The sequence below is a fragment of the Bombus impatiens genome, unplaced genomic scaffold (assembly GCF_000188095.3).
Source record: "Bombus impatiens unplaced genomic scaffold, BIMP_2.2 scf_0064, whole genome shotgun sequence".
Lineage (NCBI taxonomy): Eukaryota > Metazoa > Arthropoda > Insecta > Hymenoptera > Apidae > Bombus > Bombus impatiens.
The window spans coordinates 254,237-272,192 of NT_176483.1; the positions used below are offsets into that span (position 1 = coordinate 254,237).

General features: G+C 34.4%; 1 protein-coding gene across 1 annotated transcript in view; it reads left to right on the plus strand.

Annotated features, from left to right (window-relative positions):
* The window catches only part of LOC100742007 (ras-GEF domain-containing family member 1B-like), a 241,605-nt gene that overhangs the window by 214,378 nt on the left and 9,271 nt on the right, over nt 1-17,956 (plus strand). Inside the window, exons 9-11 of the mRNA XM_024372422.2 lie at nt 9,961-10,163; nt 17,111-17,262; nt 17,612-17,684. Coding sequence (XP_024228190.1) covers nt 9,961-10,163; nt 17,111-17,262; nt 17,612-17,684 — 428 coding nt within the window. The remainder of the gene's footprint in view (nt 1-9,960; nt 10,164-17,110; nt 17,263-17,611; nt 17,685-17,956) is intronic.

A 17,956-nucleotide genomic window follows, 5' to 3' on the forward strand; every position in this document is an offset into this window, starting at 1 on the left:
CCCCACTCTTAAATTCGCGGTTGCATTTCACGTCACCAAGGTACATACATAGAAATGTTCATAAATATTCTAGCTTACTGCGCTGTTTTGCAATAAAAAGCCAACACGACGAATGTATATCCTCGCAAATGAATATACGCGACACTGTGACGTAATTAACACGTCAAGTTATGGTTATCTGGCTTCCACGGAACTTGCATTTCCCTGGCGTTTGAAGAATAAAAGAAGAATGACTGGATTAAAGAAATAGTAACGGGAAACAAGAGGAACTAATAACGAGTTTTAATGAAATAGAAAATAATATTATCAAAAAGTAGAATATTACGAAGTGGTTCGCAAATAATACAATTTTTGGTATACCGTAAAATAAATCACTTGTATCTTTATTTTAGGATTTTTAATATTCGTTGACTTTTTGTAATAAATACGTAGATTTTTGTATTTTTCTTTTAACACTGTGGATATTGTTGTCCTATATATCGTAATTTATAGTGCAATGTTAATTTTTTCAAAAAAAAGGAACCATATCAACTGTAGAAAATCGTCGATTCTACATATGGACATAATAAATTCCACATTTATCCCATATACAAAATCAATCATCGTCAAAGCCTACTTAAAAAATCTTTAGAAAAATACCAACCATCTAGCAGAAACAAAATTATTATCTCGAAAAATTCAACAGGATAAACATCGTGTATATCGTATCAACCATCGTCAAAAATTTATTACGAAACTTCTAAAACACGACCTAGCAAAAACCAAACCTCCTGTTTCTCGCCTAAAATCAACAATTTTAATTCAAATTACCAGTATCTCTCTTTCTTTCTCCCTCTCTTCTTTGTACACGAAACGCTTGTTTCGCGACAATAAAAAGCCGATAATAAAATGCAGGCGCGTATTGGACAATTTTATTTCTGAGAACGAGTACGACAGTTTCTGACAAATCGGCGAACGTGTACGACTTTATCGTCGGGACCGGATGAATTGCGAGGCGGAACGAGGATACCATTAAACCCATATTTGTTTTTTTTTTTTTTTGTCGTTTTTAATTACGAGACCGGACCGGTGTGCTCTGCGGACATATCCCTCCGGCTCTATTCGACGCGAACTGCTATTCAGGGTTCATTTGGTTCAGCCAGCTGATTTATACAGGCCGCGCTTAAAATAATTGCTGGAACTATCAGCGGCCAGCCGGCGTGGCACCGCTTCGTAATTTTCGTTAATGAAAATTTAACGCTTCTGTTCGGTCACGCTCGCGCGTTGTTTTCCCCTCTCCTGACCCACCTCACTCACTATATCTCGTACATACGCACATGAACGGACATTCGCGAAAAACATGCCACGGAATTTTTTGTGGATCGTTTGACTGATCGACTGGTTGAACGAATTTGTGGAGAAAGGAGTCGATACCATAAATGGAATTATCAGCTTGAATTATTTTCACAGACTTGGAGGAGAGTTTCTCATTTTTGTTACTATGAAAATACGGAAACGTTTTTGGTAAATAGCGGACTGAAAATCGTAGTGATGTAGGTCAAGATTTTGAAGGTCGATTTGAATGCAATTACGAATGTTTCAGCTTTGAGAAGTATTATTCCTCTAGTTGCATAATTAATGAAGTTATGACTTTAAGTTATGACGTTATGCGCAATGCGTTTTAATTTACATGTGAACATACGAAATCTAATAATTATAAGTACACATCACAGGGAGTTGTAACGTTAGTTTAATGGATTTTAGAACGAGTCCAGGAAATTACAGTTTCTCAAACGAATATTTCAAAATGCCATTGATTAATTTCGTGAATAGAGGTTAAGGCTATCAAAGGGCTTCTATTCATTTCCAAAAGATATATTGTACGTAATAGGAGGCCATATTTTCTCAAGTAAAAAGTTATTAATCACTGTGATCAATGAAAATGAAGTTTACATTGTAAGGTAATAGTTAAAATATTTTAATCCAAACTTTAACGCAAGTAGAAATATTTGCAAAATGTATTTGTACACCATCGCATTTATTACAGCACTTACATACTAATTAATTAGGTCCACGCACGTATATTAGATTTAGTTCTAGTTATGAAAATTTCCTACTACTAAAATCAAATCTATATAAAACCTAACAAAAAAAAAAAAAAGAAGAAAAATCGCCTCATAGGAAAATAAGGGACAGTGCAAATACCTTTAGTAGCCAACGCACTTGTCTTAAAACATCTTAAATATCTTTAACAATCTCGAACCTTCGAAGGAGCTACAAAATAGCCTATCTAAAATCTTCCACTCGTTCGTCTCTCTTCATCTCGACACCATCGTTTCAGAGGAAGACCGAACATTCTCACAATCAAGCTACCTCCTGCAATCTCCACCTAAAATCTTCTATCGCCCATCCCACTGTCTGAAATCTCCCAGCAAATCCAAAAATCGATCTCACCTCGAAGAATCTATCCCCGAACGTAAGAGCTCGATGGCTCAGCGCCGTCAACAACCCCCAAACCCCTCCAGCATCCTCCATTTAGCCTGTAGGAGGATATTCTCTTTGCTCGTTCGAGCAACTTCCAAGTTCCGCGAGTTTCGCTTAGAAAGTCAGCGCGGAAAACTCGAAGGCAAGGATCCCCGGTGGCACTGAGGCACCGGCGTTCGTTCGAGAGAAGCCACCGATACGGCGACGTCGACGGAAGATGAACGATACCACCCCCGACGCCGGCTTAATTTACCACGGAGATAATCTGCGAGTGACGTTTCCTTCTTCCGCGGTGAAAGGAAGCTTCTGGCTTGCCTTTCGTCCCCTCAAAAAGCTAATTACGTTCGGTCGTTACGATCCAACCAACACAGATACCACTCACCCCCGTACCCTCTATTCGCGTCCATTATCACGAGGGTAAGAAAGTTTCGAGCGTTGGTCGATGCTGTTCGAAAATCTTCGACGGTAGTTATCAAATGAAAACGTTTTCGCCACGAGGAATAAGTTTCCACGCGGGGGTGACTTTGATATTAGGTGGCTAATGTTCGGGCAATTGGAATAAATTAGGTTGGTGAGGAATTGTCGTCTGTGAGAAAGAGCGTAGGAAATGTACGTAGGAATTATTAAAACTGATCGATGCTAACGAATAAAAATTGTGGCTATTGCAAATAATTTTGCATTCTTATCAATGCAAGTAAGAAAATGGAGTTTATACAGGAATAATATCTACCTTCACGTCTTAGCTTCTTTAGAAAAATTAAATTTCAAATTTAATTAGCTATATCAATTGCCACGTTTCTATGAAATGTTACAGTACCTATATAGTATGGTCATTTGCTTAAATAATACATTTAATTTATTTAATATTGTAATCAATAATAAATTAGAATAACGTAATATCATAATTAATAACCAATTTAATTTATTTGGGTATTAACTGCCACGTTTCTACATGATGTAATATATAATCGTTTATTTAATTAAGTTCGTTCTGTAATTGACTATTGTCCCTTAAAAATCAATTTAAGAGATTATACGCGTTGTTATACTCGAAATAAAGGAACAGCGGGAGAAATGTAGTATCTGATGAATTTAAACGAATGCAAATAAGGGGTAAAAGTTCGAAGAAGAATCCCTGGAGTTAGGAAAAGCGTCTGGTACGATTGGATGAATTTTAAGAAAAATTTTCCTCGATTCTTGTACGCAGTTAGGTGAGATAAATTCGATCGAAACTTTGTTTTTCATGGTTATTTTGAACTTGTCCGTTGGTCGGAAGTTTCCTTTTTTTCCTCAAGACGGTTTATAAAATTCCCAACGTCGGCTTAAGTTCAACTAATGCATATTTAATATCCAACCGTACTTCGTAACTTGGCCAACTTTAGGAAACTTAATTACGCTTGATCGCGACGATTTTCCTCTCTCTGCAAGTGACTTCTTTTTACTGTTTCACACGAATAATTTTCACCCGGAACAGCACGAAATTTATTGGCTTCGCTACGTGAAAAAAGGTCCAACCTTTTAATTAAAAAATATCGACTTTGAGTAACACGAAACTCTCTCTCGCTCTCGAATCGAGCGTGATACAAGATCCAAATGAAACGAAATTAAATGATTTATTTGCGTTACTGACATCGTGCCATCAATTCGAGAAAAGGGACGAACATAAAGAAAAAAGAATGTTACAAATAATGCACTTTTTAACTTGGAAAAGTTATGTACAAAATTTTTAATTGAAAAATATGTATATCTTTAAAGATTGAAACACGTTATTATACATTCTCGTAACTTTACCACTGCATATGCATTATTCTTCATAAAGCAACTCATAATTCATTCATAACACCGTAATGAACTAAAGACATTCTAGATAATATGATACTTTCCCATACGTCTTATAGATCAAGCGCATAAATAAAGTGATAAATGACATGCCATTTTAGAATTAATGAATCGTATTTTGTGTAATGAAGTGAAAATAATAATATTACAGAAGAGAAATGGGCACAAAGGTGTTACATTTCACAAAGGATTTGAAAGGAGTGGCAAGAATGGAATTTCGAATTGAACAAAATTCATCGTTTTACTGTAAGCTATAACCAATTATAGAGATTGGTGCGACTATAAAACAATCAATTTAAACAAGTAAAAGAATAGAAATAAAAGTTCTCATCGTGAATTTCCTTATATTATTTCGTTATATCGCACAATTTCATCTTTGCGCTACTTCCCCTTCCTGTAAATTACAACCCCCTCTTACAAATAAACTCATAAATAAGCAAAATTAAAGCTGCGAAAGAATCAAAATTTCATCTGTATTTGTATCTTTCCTTCTCGAATGCCTTTATTTCCTGCAATACAATATCATTTCGCGTACACTCTCAGCGGGGAAAAGTTCTCAAAATCCAGAATGGCCACGACTTTGTATGCATTTGCAGTTTTGTCTAATTAGAATTGCCGATTTTCGAACAGAGAGGCGAGAGCCAGCTTCTCATTTCTTTGCCGGCTGTCTCGCGGGATCACCGAGCTGAAAGCAGATTCCGCGCGTCTCGTCTACCCTCCCCTTTCAACCGCCCATTTTCCAACCCTCCGTTTCCCATCCAGTTTCAATTTACCGGATCCGCCAGGAGTCTGCCGATTCTTAGTGTTTTTTCCTCGAGAGCGGCAAGAGCATTTCCCGAGAAATCGAATCGAGTCGCGGCGAAGAAAAATGGCCTCCGCGGCGAGTAGGAAAACCCTTTCTCGTTCTCGGGATGCGGCGGGTTGCTTCCTCGATCCTTCAAGAATTTAGTCTCTCCGTGGAAGATGGAGTTCTTCCGCCACTCCACGATCCGACGCATTTCCGACTAGGACCTGAAATCTTCTGTCTGAGATAACGTTCGATGTATCATTCCCCTTCGTTAATAATTCTTGAAAATATTGGAGAAACGCTGGATTCTTGATGGATGGATAGATGGATGGATAAATGGATGGATGGATGGATGGATGGATGGGTGGATGGGTGGATGGTTGGAAGATCATTCTGGTTCAATGTTTCTTGTTATCTAAATAGATCTGTTTAGATTGTTCTAAATGTATGATTTGTAGACTATTTTTGTACATTTACAATGCTTAGTGGGAGCATTTGCACATCACTACATTTATTATAGTATTTACATACTGATTAATTAGGTGTAAGTTTATTAAATTTCGTATCATTTAGAAATACTACTGAAAATACATTTAAAATCTATTTTAACACTATGAGAAATATATCTTAAATAATTTCTAAAAAAGTATATATTTAGTATTTTAATATTGTAAAAATAAAATATTGAATCTGATAGCAGAATCGTTTCGTTGGAAAATGAATTGAGAAAGTACGTGTAGCCTGTATAAAAAATTTGGAGATGCAAAATGCGCAGAAAGTACTGTTGACAGTAATTCCCAGTTATATTTGTATCTTTTTTGGTTGAAATTTAAACAACTTCTATAACATTGTGTCTTATAACGTGGAATACATTTTACTTACATGTGCAACAAGCGTCTGTTTTCAAAAACTTTTTATCTCGACGATACAATAATTTTGCACTTAGAAAACTTGCGGCTTAAGTAAAATTACTTTGGAAAACTTAGATAAACTTAGACTTCCGCCATGTAGGTTGCTATCGATCCTATGTAAATATTAAGATAGTTAGAAGTTAGAGCAAAGAAAATACGAACAAGCTGTACATTCGAGAATTTTAGAAACTTCGATGTTATGAAACATACCACACTGTAAAACTGTAAAACTGTAGAAAAGTTATTTATGATTATTGTAGATCGGAAACTCCAAAGGCATATTGTCAACTTATTTGATTTTCATGAAAAAAAATATTACTCACGTGAATATTACAGATGTCGTTGGAATTCAACAATACGCATTTCACTGCACTCCAAGTTCATAGAAGCCTGTGTTCGATAAAACAACAAACGTGGCTAAATTTAACTCTGTGCAAATTCAAAAAAAAATATTCACGCATACGATAAAATAATATCTTTCATACTTACAATTCGGAATATTGATCTGCCATAGAAATTGTTTTTAACTATTTTTATCTTTATATTATATTATCATTTTCTATCATCGCGTTCGTTAACGCTTTAGGCAAGTGGAATCTTCGCAATGTACGTCAATACATCAATTTCATAGCAGAAGAAGAATAAGAAGAGAAAATATAGGAAAACACTGTGCTGTCAACGTGATATGACACGACGTGATGACGATCCTGTTCGATTTATCCTAAATCGACGCAATGGTGCTTAATTGGCCGGACCAAAAATTCCAGAGCTAAACGAAAATTCAGTTTAATTAATACGAATTAACGTGTAGCCGACGCACAACGACGATGAACGGTGAAATAGTTTCCGGTAAATTAATTCAAGCCAGTGTCGGGAATGTGTCCGCCGCGCGTTTCACGGCGAGTCCCATTTTACTCCGCGATTCAACGTCAATTAAGTTTGGTTCTGCGCGATTTTCGACGATCTGATTAGCGTACGTTGTAATATTCTGCATTTTTCACATGTTAACAACTGTGAATATCTTGGAATGCTTGGATTTTGCGTAGTTGGATTGAGCCAATGAACAAACCAAAGATCAAAGGAGAAAAATATGATGCGTATATTTCTATCAATTCTCGGAATGCCATTTTATGGATAGTATTTTAATAGGACACAATCGAAAATGAAAACCACTATATCTAATACTATACGATTTCATCAACGAAAGTTAAGTTACCTTCTAGAAACTCAGAAAACTTGAACGAAAGATACATATATACCCATGCTAACAAAAAAGAAAAAAAAAATACAGAGTAATTGGAAAAAATGTAATTTGTTAATTATTTGTTAAAATTTTCAAAAATAGAATAGATAGTGTCTTCACGTTCTACCAAAGCTTAACTAATTTCAGTAATATTATACCGCTATACTACTAGTATAATGCCGATACGGATTCCCTTTTTAATTTCGAAGTAATAGAATATCATAGCGTGTTTGTGTGTGACGTTCACGCTTTCGACAGTTTATATTCCGGCGTCAAATTAATTATCTTGGTTTACTCGTTTTGTACTCGATAGTAATGCCATGGTTTAATTCGTTCGCTTTAAATGGAAATCCAATTGATCGTTTTTGTGCTTGCCCTTCCCGCTATTGTACACGTTGCAATCATTTTTTTTTTTTTCGATTATCCTGAAATTTGTTCGGTGTTCGATTAATATCCTCGAAATGTTTTACTCGTTGTACTTTGCTAGAAAGACGTTTATTGCGACTAAATAAATATAATCGAAGATTACTGGGCAAATATGATAAGTTCGTTTTTCTTGATTTTCTGGTCTTAATATCGTTCTATAATTTGGTAATAATAAGACAATAACAAACAACTGCGTTAACAAATTAACAAGAATATATAGAGGAAAGTTAGTTCGATTATAATGTAAACTTTCTACTTAGGAAGTTCTCTTCTCTACTAGATGATAGGACGGTTGTCTCGCGCCGGAAAATTGCTGCCGTCTTATGTATATCAAAGAGGAAGGATAGACAAAGGAAGATAAAGAAAGGATAGAGACAGAGAATAGGAAGAGAAAGCGAAAATTTAGAAAGTTTGTAACTGGGTCTGGTCGCCAAATGTGTAATAACGAGGGTAACCAGGTACGAGCGAACCCTGAGAAAAAATTCAGAAAAAGAATAGGTAGGAAGTATTTAGAAAAGAAAAGAAAAGAAAAAGTTAGGAAGAGTTTTTTTATTTTTTGACGAGGACATGGTAACAAGATAAAATGAAGATAACATGGTACAAAGCTGCATACCTTTAAAAATAGCTGAAAAATTGGCAAAGTTTTATAGAAGTCAAAGGTGCAATTATTTAGACAAATACTATTTGAGTATCTTTGATAATGGTATATTATGACGAATAATATTTTTAAAATTATGGAAAGGATACAAAAAATTTTAATAATATGAGCTTGATCAACCACGTAGTAAATTTTTAAACTGTTTTCCTGTAAAGGAAAAAATCACTGTAAAGTCAACTTTAACAAAACACAACTAAGATCTTTACACAATTTCCACGTACGGCGGGAGGGTGAAAGAAGACCGTGAAAAGAAACAAAGGACAAAGAAGCAAGTACATTTGCATCGCGATCATAAAGAGGTCAGATTGAAGCCAGGCAACTCACGGAACAGGTAAAACCGGCGAGGTTAAAGACGACTTCAAAGGCGAACAAATTGGAGAAAGCTTGGGAAAGGGAGAAGATACCAGAAAATTAGAGAGAAAGATACAAAGGAGGGGAAAAGGTTGAAGAGAGTGGTTTAGAGAAACGAAAAGGAAGAGAGTAGGTCAAATGCATGCAGGGATGAAAAGGAAAAGGGAGGCAAAGGGGTGAGAAGCGCGGAAAGAAATCAAAGGGATAAGGTGGAAGAACAAAGGTAGGGAACGAGATCAGGAAGCGAAGGTAACTATTTGACCGTGCAAACGGTGGATAGAATTCGATATATATTGGAATGAGAAAAGGGTATCGGGTTAAAGGCAATGGGATCAGTTCGATTGCATTGTATCCAGACGGTCGAGTCAGATGCACTTATTGTCTGTCGTGAACACGTTCTATTCGTGCTTCTCTCTGGCTCGTGTGCACGCGCGATATCGTATACACCTATGTGTAAAAAGAATCGGTCGAAAAATAAACAAATGGAACAAACAATAGGAAGGATGAATCGATTGAAAAATATTATCGATTTTCTCGCGGCGACTTTACGATTGGTTTTCGGTATATCTTGTATGTACATGTGTGGTCAATTTTTATCTTACATGGTCAAGTTTTTAGAATGTCTATAGACGGCGGATTTTTATGCACATATGGAAATTTCGTCATTAGGACTAACTAACAATTAGAATGTAAAACCTCAGTGTCGAAATACCAAAGAAATGAAGAAGTATGTATATGGTAATATGTATATAATTACATAATACTATATATAATATACAATATGTATATTAAAATATAATTATCTCTAATTCGTCTGTTATACTTATTTGAATGTATTTATAGACATTAAATGAAACAAATATTTAGAAATGTTTTGAAATATCTTAAAAAGATAATATTTTTATAGTTGATTTGACATTATCTATGTCTTTAGGGACTATACTGAAATCAAAGAAAGTCTACGTGTATATAAATATATCTTGGTATTATATTGATCAAGACACTAAAACATAAATTATTATTTACAATTATAATGACCATATCAAAATTTAAAACGTAATATCGACATACTATGATGTAAGCCGGAATAAATACATTTTCCCAACTAAATATTCAACCAGATGGAATTCCAAATGACGAGCAAAAAGCAAGTTACGTATCTACAAGATTTGCACGACCAGGAACCCGATACACATAGAGAAACTTCATCCAGTTGAACTTTGCTAAACGACTTAGCAAACGTTCTCTGCTAACGGTGACACGAAATTATTTTCTGTTACAGTGGTCAAAGGTACAGCTGGCGAAATTCTCAATTCTTGAACACCAAATGGATCCGAGCAGCAACTTTAGCAGCTATCGCAGCACCCTGAAAGCAGCGATGTGGCGTAGCGCCGGCGCTACGGACGAACGACAGAGGATCGTCGTACCCTTCTTTAGTTTGCTGGTCAAGGATCTCTACTTCCTGAATGAGGGATGCAGCAACAAGTGAGTAAAAACCTTGGACTCTGGTATTGATTATTTAAAAGCACTCGAGGAAATTTCTGGTTTCATCAAAGTTTCAGAGATTCGTTCTGATTTCCGATCCTTAAGTAATTACGATTTCGATCTCGAAACAGAAACGACCAGCTTCAATGCTGTCTATATGATAATTTAACAGGGTGAAAGACTTGCCAACAAAAATCATCAAACCCATAAACAATTGTATACATTTTATAAAGGCACTATCTCCAATTATAATACACTTTCAATAGAAAGAACAGAAGAGCAAGAAAAGATAGTAAACCTTTTGTAAATCAGATAAAAGAAGAAATATTCAAACAAATCCATTTCAAAAAATGTTATTGAGCAATTAAGAGGTAGCAAAAGATCTTCATTACAAAGAATTAACGGTTCTAACGTCGCTCATAATTGCTTATAATTTAAAATATAATTATAATAACGTACAATTTAATATAAAATTATACAGAATTTAATACTCAATTTAAACATTGATTAAAATTACCAAAGTACAACCTGCGAATCCTTAATTGCAACTCAATTTTCGTTTAAAACCCATTCTTCTCTCTACAGCCCTTAAATTTCAGTTTCAATTATAATCGCCTTTGATCAACGATTTTATAATTTCGCGTTTCCACACAGGAATATAAAAACTATCCTGAAAATCGTACCAGGTGGAATATTTATAAGGTAATTTAAGTTGGCGATTGACATGGATGCTGAACGTAAGCTGAGCGTTGAAACGCGATCGCCGATTTCCTGCCGGGGGCCAATACGAACTTTTTACCGAGTTCTTTTCGTTTGAAGGTTCGATAATTTTGTTCCTGCGGAGGCGATACGTTGACAGGAAGCTCGTTTTCTCGCGAAGTGCCCGACCTTTCGGTTCTTTTTGTCGGCCGTATTTATCAAGACGACGAATGTGCCGTGCCATTTCCTTCGCTTTTCTCCGCGCGAGAAACGTTCCCTCCGTCTCCCGACGTCATCCCTTCTCCCAGCTGTACGTGTAAACTTATTAAACTTGTAATAGCAAAAGTTGTTTCCTCGTAGCTTGACTGGAAGTTGTTGAAAAGAAAACAGGAAGACTCAGGGAAAGAGGGATATGTACTAGAGAAAGGAACGGAACCCTTTCCTTTTCTCGGAGTCTGCTTTTCTATTACGAACTTATAAAAAGACCTGCAAAGTGTGTGCAATTGTTTATCTATATAATAAGTGACGATATTTCTTGAAACGAGTTAATTTGAATATCCCACGTCTATTTCTTTCAGAAGATTTATTGTTTCTTTTTCTTTTTCATAGTTTCTATTGAAAGAGCGTCTTCATTAAAGCGTCGTATAAAATGTGTACAATATATGACCAGTATTTCGTAACACGTGTACGATATAGGCAGATCTAAGCGACGGAAAAATATATTGAAGGAGAATGCTTATAATGTCTGACAAATTACTGTCTAGTACTACTTACAGATTTTGTTTTACTTAAAGTGTATAGAATAAAGAAGTATTACAATTTATGGCACGTATTATTTTACTTTATTGATTTGTTTGTATATTTTAAAATCGAATGTATGAATTTTCTGAATTGATAAATTTTATTATAATTTAAAATACGCAAAGCGAATGTTCTCTTCTTGCCAAATGAAAGAGACAGGTATTTAGTAATCGAGAAATACTTGTACCATTTGATTAAATGCTATGTAATGGAGCATTCAGCCGAACAATATTATCGTCAATATTTAACGTATGTCAGAGACCTCCTAAGCTTCAGACGATCAATATATATTGTCAATACAATATTGAGAACTTTACACATTGATAATGATATTGATCGTCTGAACGCTACTTAATACTACGATCAATCAAATTATGGAAACCAAATTATGGAAACGAATAAAATAAACCAATACAATATACAGTCTCCAAATATTATATACAATATTTCAGAAGTTAATATTTTTCTTCGTTTTTCTAATAATCCTTTAAAATCGTTCATTTTCCATGCCATGTAAAGATTCTAATAATCTCGGTTCACGACGATCGTTTTATGGGTCAGCTCTGATTAATCATCACAATGATGGGCATCTGAGGTAGAACGTTTTTTCGTTCAAAAAGCTCATTACACATGCGATAGCAAGGTGAAATGAAACCGTCTCTCGAAAGCGGCCACTGCGTAGCCACAAGAAGTTTCATTAGAAAAACAATTTCTATTCGAGTAGAGTGGTTCCACTACTTGAGACGATATTTACTGAATACCCGCGTGTATAATTCTCCCAGATACGCGACTGCACAAAAGTTGGGATTTAATGAATTTTTCACTTATATGCAGATCAACTACATACTCTTATATATATGTAGGATTTTATATATTAAAGTGGGATTTTTTGTCAGTTTAAAAGTAGAAATATCTCACGTACATACACCTATACATGCACCTTCACCCAGAAGTATTCATTGAGCAGTATTCTTGCTGTTCTCTGTCGAATTAACTTTAAACTGTCTCAATAATAAGATTTAAATAACTTAAGTCGTAACAATGTACTCATATAACTTATGACTCATGACAATATTAGACAGTTATCATCTATATAACATTTGCAAAAGAAAATATTTTCTTGTGTACATTGAATTAAAATTTTCTGCGAATATAACGTTCTCATCAATTATTCATAAATTAGTTAATCATATCATTATTAATCATATCGACTGATCATTATAATTTGGAATGTGAATGCAAAAGTTTTAAAGCGGATAAACTCAAGCTTTTGGCTAGTGGTGTACACGTATACATGCGCATGCCCATTCAACGTATGTACGTTAAAATCATAACGGCGTATATTATGCCCGGAATGGCGGACGCACGGTAGAAAATTCGCGGAAAATGCGAATTCGTGCAGATAGGCAACGTCTGAACAGTACGGAAACATTTCACTGAATCGCACACAGCAGATCGTCGTACAGAGATACGCTGGTACAAATCGCTTCAAGACGTATGTATATAGGCTACAGATAAATGTCCACGTATTATGCATTTTGTCTGGATCACATAATACGCAGATCGAGAACTGTGGCTGATATTGGCTCAGGGAAATAACGGGACGCATTGTAATGGCTTCGAAACAGTGACACATGTGCGTGGTTATTCCAGCTTTCCTTCGATTTATGGGCGATTGATTCGTATTTTATTTTGAAAGTTGTTTTATAAAAGAGACTACAGCTTCTAACGTTACTATCATGCATTCTGTGTGCTTTGATGCACGAATATTGTGACAATTTTTTTATGTTAAACCATAAAGTTATTGGGATTGAAGTTAGAGATAGGCTAACTTGATAGTTAGGTCGTTTTTCAATCAGAAAAATTTCTTGCGCGAGATTGAAAATTAATAAATGGACAACTAATTTAATTAACTAATTTTACCCAGGTTAGTTTTAATTCTTATAAATTTAAAGAAACAGAGGCACAAAGTTAAGAAAAATAATTGTTGTATTATATTCTGTTTATTTAAATTCTATTATATTAACCTGATATTCTTATCTCCATATTATTACGAATACGAAATCCTCTATTATATCTCGACCCAAAATTATTCGAAAATTTCCTATCTAAAATCCATCCACGTTGTCACGTTTCCATTGCAAACACGATCCATGTCTCAGCCATTAACGCGTTCACCCTTAATACGAAACGACTGTTCCGGCAAACCGAATCGCGTTATAGTATCAATTTCCTTAGAAAGCGGCACAGTTCCCAATACGTACGACGGAGTTTAATAAGGGAAAAGAGCCTCCTTCCCAGCAATTATCCTTCCTTGTCGTCCGTGGACCGAATCTGTAATAGAATTTCGATCCTACATAGGACGAGGAACGAGAAAAGGGTAGACGGAGGAAAGATAGGTTTCTCGAAGGCAACGCTGGATGGATATTGACCGATCGAGGCATCCACCGGGCGAAGACGAATAGCTGCGCGTATGTAAATGTCTGTTACGTGAACGTAACGCGAACGTCGTACAGCCGGAAGCGGGCGCCGATGCTACGCGAATTCGCACACTTCCGACCCGCACGATAAATTGCCCAAGTTCGACTCGTAATTTCACCCACGCTTTCGCGCACATGTACGTGTCTTCGCGCGTTCCCTCGTTGTATCGTCACATGCTCCATGGTTCGTCACATACAGTGTACAGTAGCTTACAAAAGTATTTCAATACCTATTTATAGAGACGTTTCATGAATGTATTATGTGTGTTATACAAAACATTTTGAAATTTCATTAGCAGTATAACGAGACGCGACTCGTGATTACGTTGATAACATTTGAAATTAATCTGAAAATGTATATTATCGATTTGGGGTTAGGTTTAGGTTATCGAAAAATTTTTCAAGAAGAGATTCATGAAATTATAGATGACAAAAGTCTTCGCAAGTATTTCTCAACTTCCGTTGCAAATTTTTCGAGTAATCTAATAGAAGTTACGAGATATTTACTGGACTATCATCCAACTTATGAATGATACTTCTTTAAACATTACTTTATTTGATAAAAATTTATAATAAAAATGCTACAAACTTTTTTGAAAGAATCCAATATACACATTTTCAAATTGATTCCAAATTTGACCAATATAATCATGACAGTCGTGCCTCGTTACAAAGCTAATGAATTTTCAAAATGTTTTATATAATGACATATCTTCATACAATATATACATAAATATTTTCCACAGTAAATGTTCAAATGTATTCCTGAACTATTGCATCTACACATACTATATCTGCTAAGTAGAAAGAATTATTTCCTTCTTCAATCGAACCCGTGAATCGGTAGATGGTTGATGAATTCTTAAAAGTTCTTTTGGAATTGGAAATTTGGTTGAGCAATAGCTGATATTACGTGCATGTATTCGAAGATTTATATTGGACATGATTTGTGGATGAATAGCGTTTTTCGTTTAGTCAAGCTTCGTGAAATTCGCGAACGGAAAATATTACTCATTTTATGTCGATAGAAGGTTTTGATAAAAAGTTTTGGTAATTTTTCTTTTAACTTTCTTTTAAAAAGTTTCTTTTCGTTGTGATTGCATTTTATTTCGTTCGAAGCTGTCTTACATGCGTTTTTTAAGATTTGTATTCGTATAATTAATACATTAAAATGGCTTTTAACAGTATCATAATGATTTTGAGGTAGTACTTTTTCGTTATGATTCATCTTCGACATGGCATTCGCTCTCTTTTTTGCTCGCTTCCTCTTTTCCCTAAGAAAGACCTTAACAAGTTCCAAGATTGTTTGCACGTAAAATTACATTGCTTTCGAAGAGTACATAAAACTTAATGGGACTACTTGGAAACTTTTTGAGACTTCCTCGCGAACTGACCACTTTGAGCCCACTTCTTGAAATTATAAAATGAAGAAGCATAGAAATACCCTCTTCAAATGAACTTTCCTTTTACCGAATAAAATATTCAGTTTCAATATTACTTTCTTACAATAAGAATACACATATCGAACGGATTATTTTAGAGATTCCTTAAATAATTAAAACGATTTTAGATCCACGTGGAACTTTCGTAATGCGTGGATCGACTTTCCATTATCCTTTTCTATCATACTATTATTAAATAGGAGGTAATTAGCTTTTCTTCATTTACTCAAATGAATAAAATACTTGAAAATATGTTTTAGAAGAATTACACAGATTCTAACAAGCGGTAATAATAAGAAAATAAAAAATACAATTCTTAAAATTTAACAAAACTTCATCTTGATCGTAAACTACGACGACTCTTGTAATGTAATAACTTCTGTAATAAAATTGTCTGTTATATTGCTTCCCAACAATTTTCTCTGTTTCAACTTACTTCGTACCGTGCAATACGCATTAATTTCATAAAAAATTAGCGGCTATCAAAATATTGCAAAACACATCATAATAAAATACGACATATGCGAAGATAAAATAAAAAAAGTCTCGGATAGTAGCTTAAACGAGTTAAATATTTTTGCAAACTCGAATGTAATGATAAATAATGATATTAATGATAAAATACAAATGCGAATGGGCGAATCGAAATTGACTAAGTCGGAATTAATCAAAGCGTGCATCAAACCGAAGACTGATTGATGCGTCCTAAGCCTGAAATTTATGGAGCTAACCATTAACTTAACATATCAGCGTATCTCTCACACGGGCTAATACGATCAGGATTATCCGAAATTAATTTAACAAAATAACAGGAGACCGTTATTCTGCACAGGACGGCTGACACTGTATAAACACAAGCCAACGTACATTAAAGGATGTAACGTTGTTGTTGCTATCGACCCACGATACTCTGAAGAGACCATTCTTGACCGATAGTGAAACATTCGCAAAGCGTTTGATAACAGTGAAACTTTTAATGATTACATGCGCAGATTGCTATTTAGATCCACGATACTGCGTTGAAAGTATTCTTAACCACTAGTAGAATATTGACGAGCTACTTTTCAATATCGATAAAATTTTTAATGATCATAAAGTAGATGAAATTTAATAAATTGGTTAAAAGCTTAAAAGGTTTATTATATCGAACCTGGGTACTCTGATGAAAGTATTCTTCATCGCTGGTAGAACATTGACAAGGTTTTAGACGTCAATGTCGACATCAATATTAACGATTATAAAGCAGATAACATTAGATGAACTTATTAAAAGCTTGGGAAAAAATTTTAACGAGTTTAAATTGACCTACGAGTTAAATATTTCTTAAAAATATAAATACTTTTCATTACGTTGTGCCACGTAAAAGAACAACAATTTTAAACACGATATTTACCATTAAAATAAAATATAAGAACTCTTCAAGCTTTTGATTAAAGGATTCTTAATTCATTATTTAATATTTATACATATTGTATTTTTTTATATTTATTTATACATTAATCCTGTCGTAAAACTATCGTTTCAGATTACCAAATGGACACATTAATTTCGAGAAGTTCTGGCAACTGGCGAAACAGGTGACAGAATTCATTGCTTGGAAACAAGTTGCTTGTCCATTCGAGAAGAATCCGCGTGTCATTGCTTTCCTTCAGGCGAGCCCGGTGCTGACTGAAAATGGTAAAAGTTTTTAACCTGTTTTTATTCGATTCGTATATAAGAAGAGAATTAATGAATTGAAAATACAATAAAGAACAAAAGTAATTGAATGAAACGTGAAATTGCTTTTAAATTAATCGGTAAAGAATAGAATAATATTTAAAAATAAGATATTACTTTCGAGAACTCGTATAAAATAAAATTGCATTGCTGTTACAATATTTCAGATTATTTCATTGGAAACTAAAGTAACCTTTCTTTTGTAATTAATAAAAAAGAAACTATTTTTAGTTATTTAGATATTAAAAAATATTTTATTCGTTGCAAGCTTCGCCAGCATTACTCTAATTTATTTCTTTTGATAATATAGCTTTAGCTCTGGCGTCTTTCGAGTGTGAACCACCAGACAACAATCCAGAGAAAGAACGTTACAAAGCATTGAAGTAAGTGATCTCAATTTACGTTTAACAAAAGTCTTTAAACTTTAAATTTTTATCTGATACTATGCATCTAGTAAGAATTCAAAATCATAAAATTCAAAGTAGTTCTTCCAATAGTAAGTGAAATAAATAGATGAAATCTCTACTTATGTTCCATCTTTTTATTTATACTCATAAAGAAAAGAATTTACAGAAAAGAATTTGTACTCCATAACTTACAATTTAGGATAAGTTACAATTTACGTAATGATAATATTAACAAAATGTAATAGAAG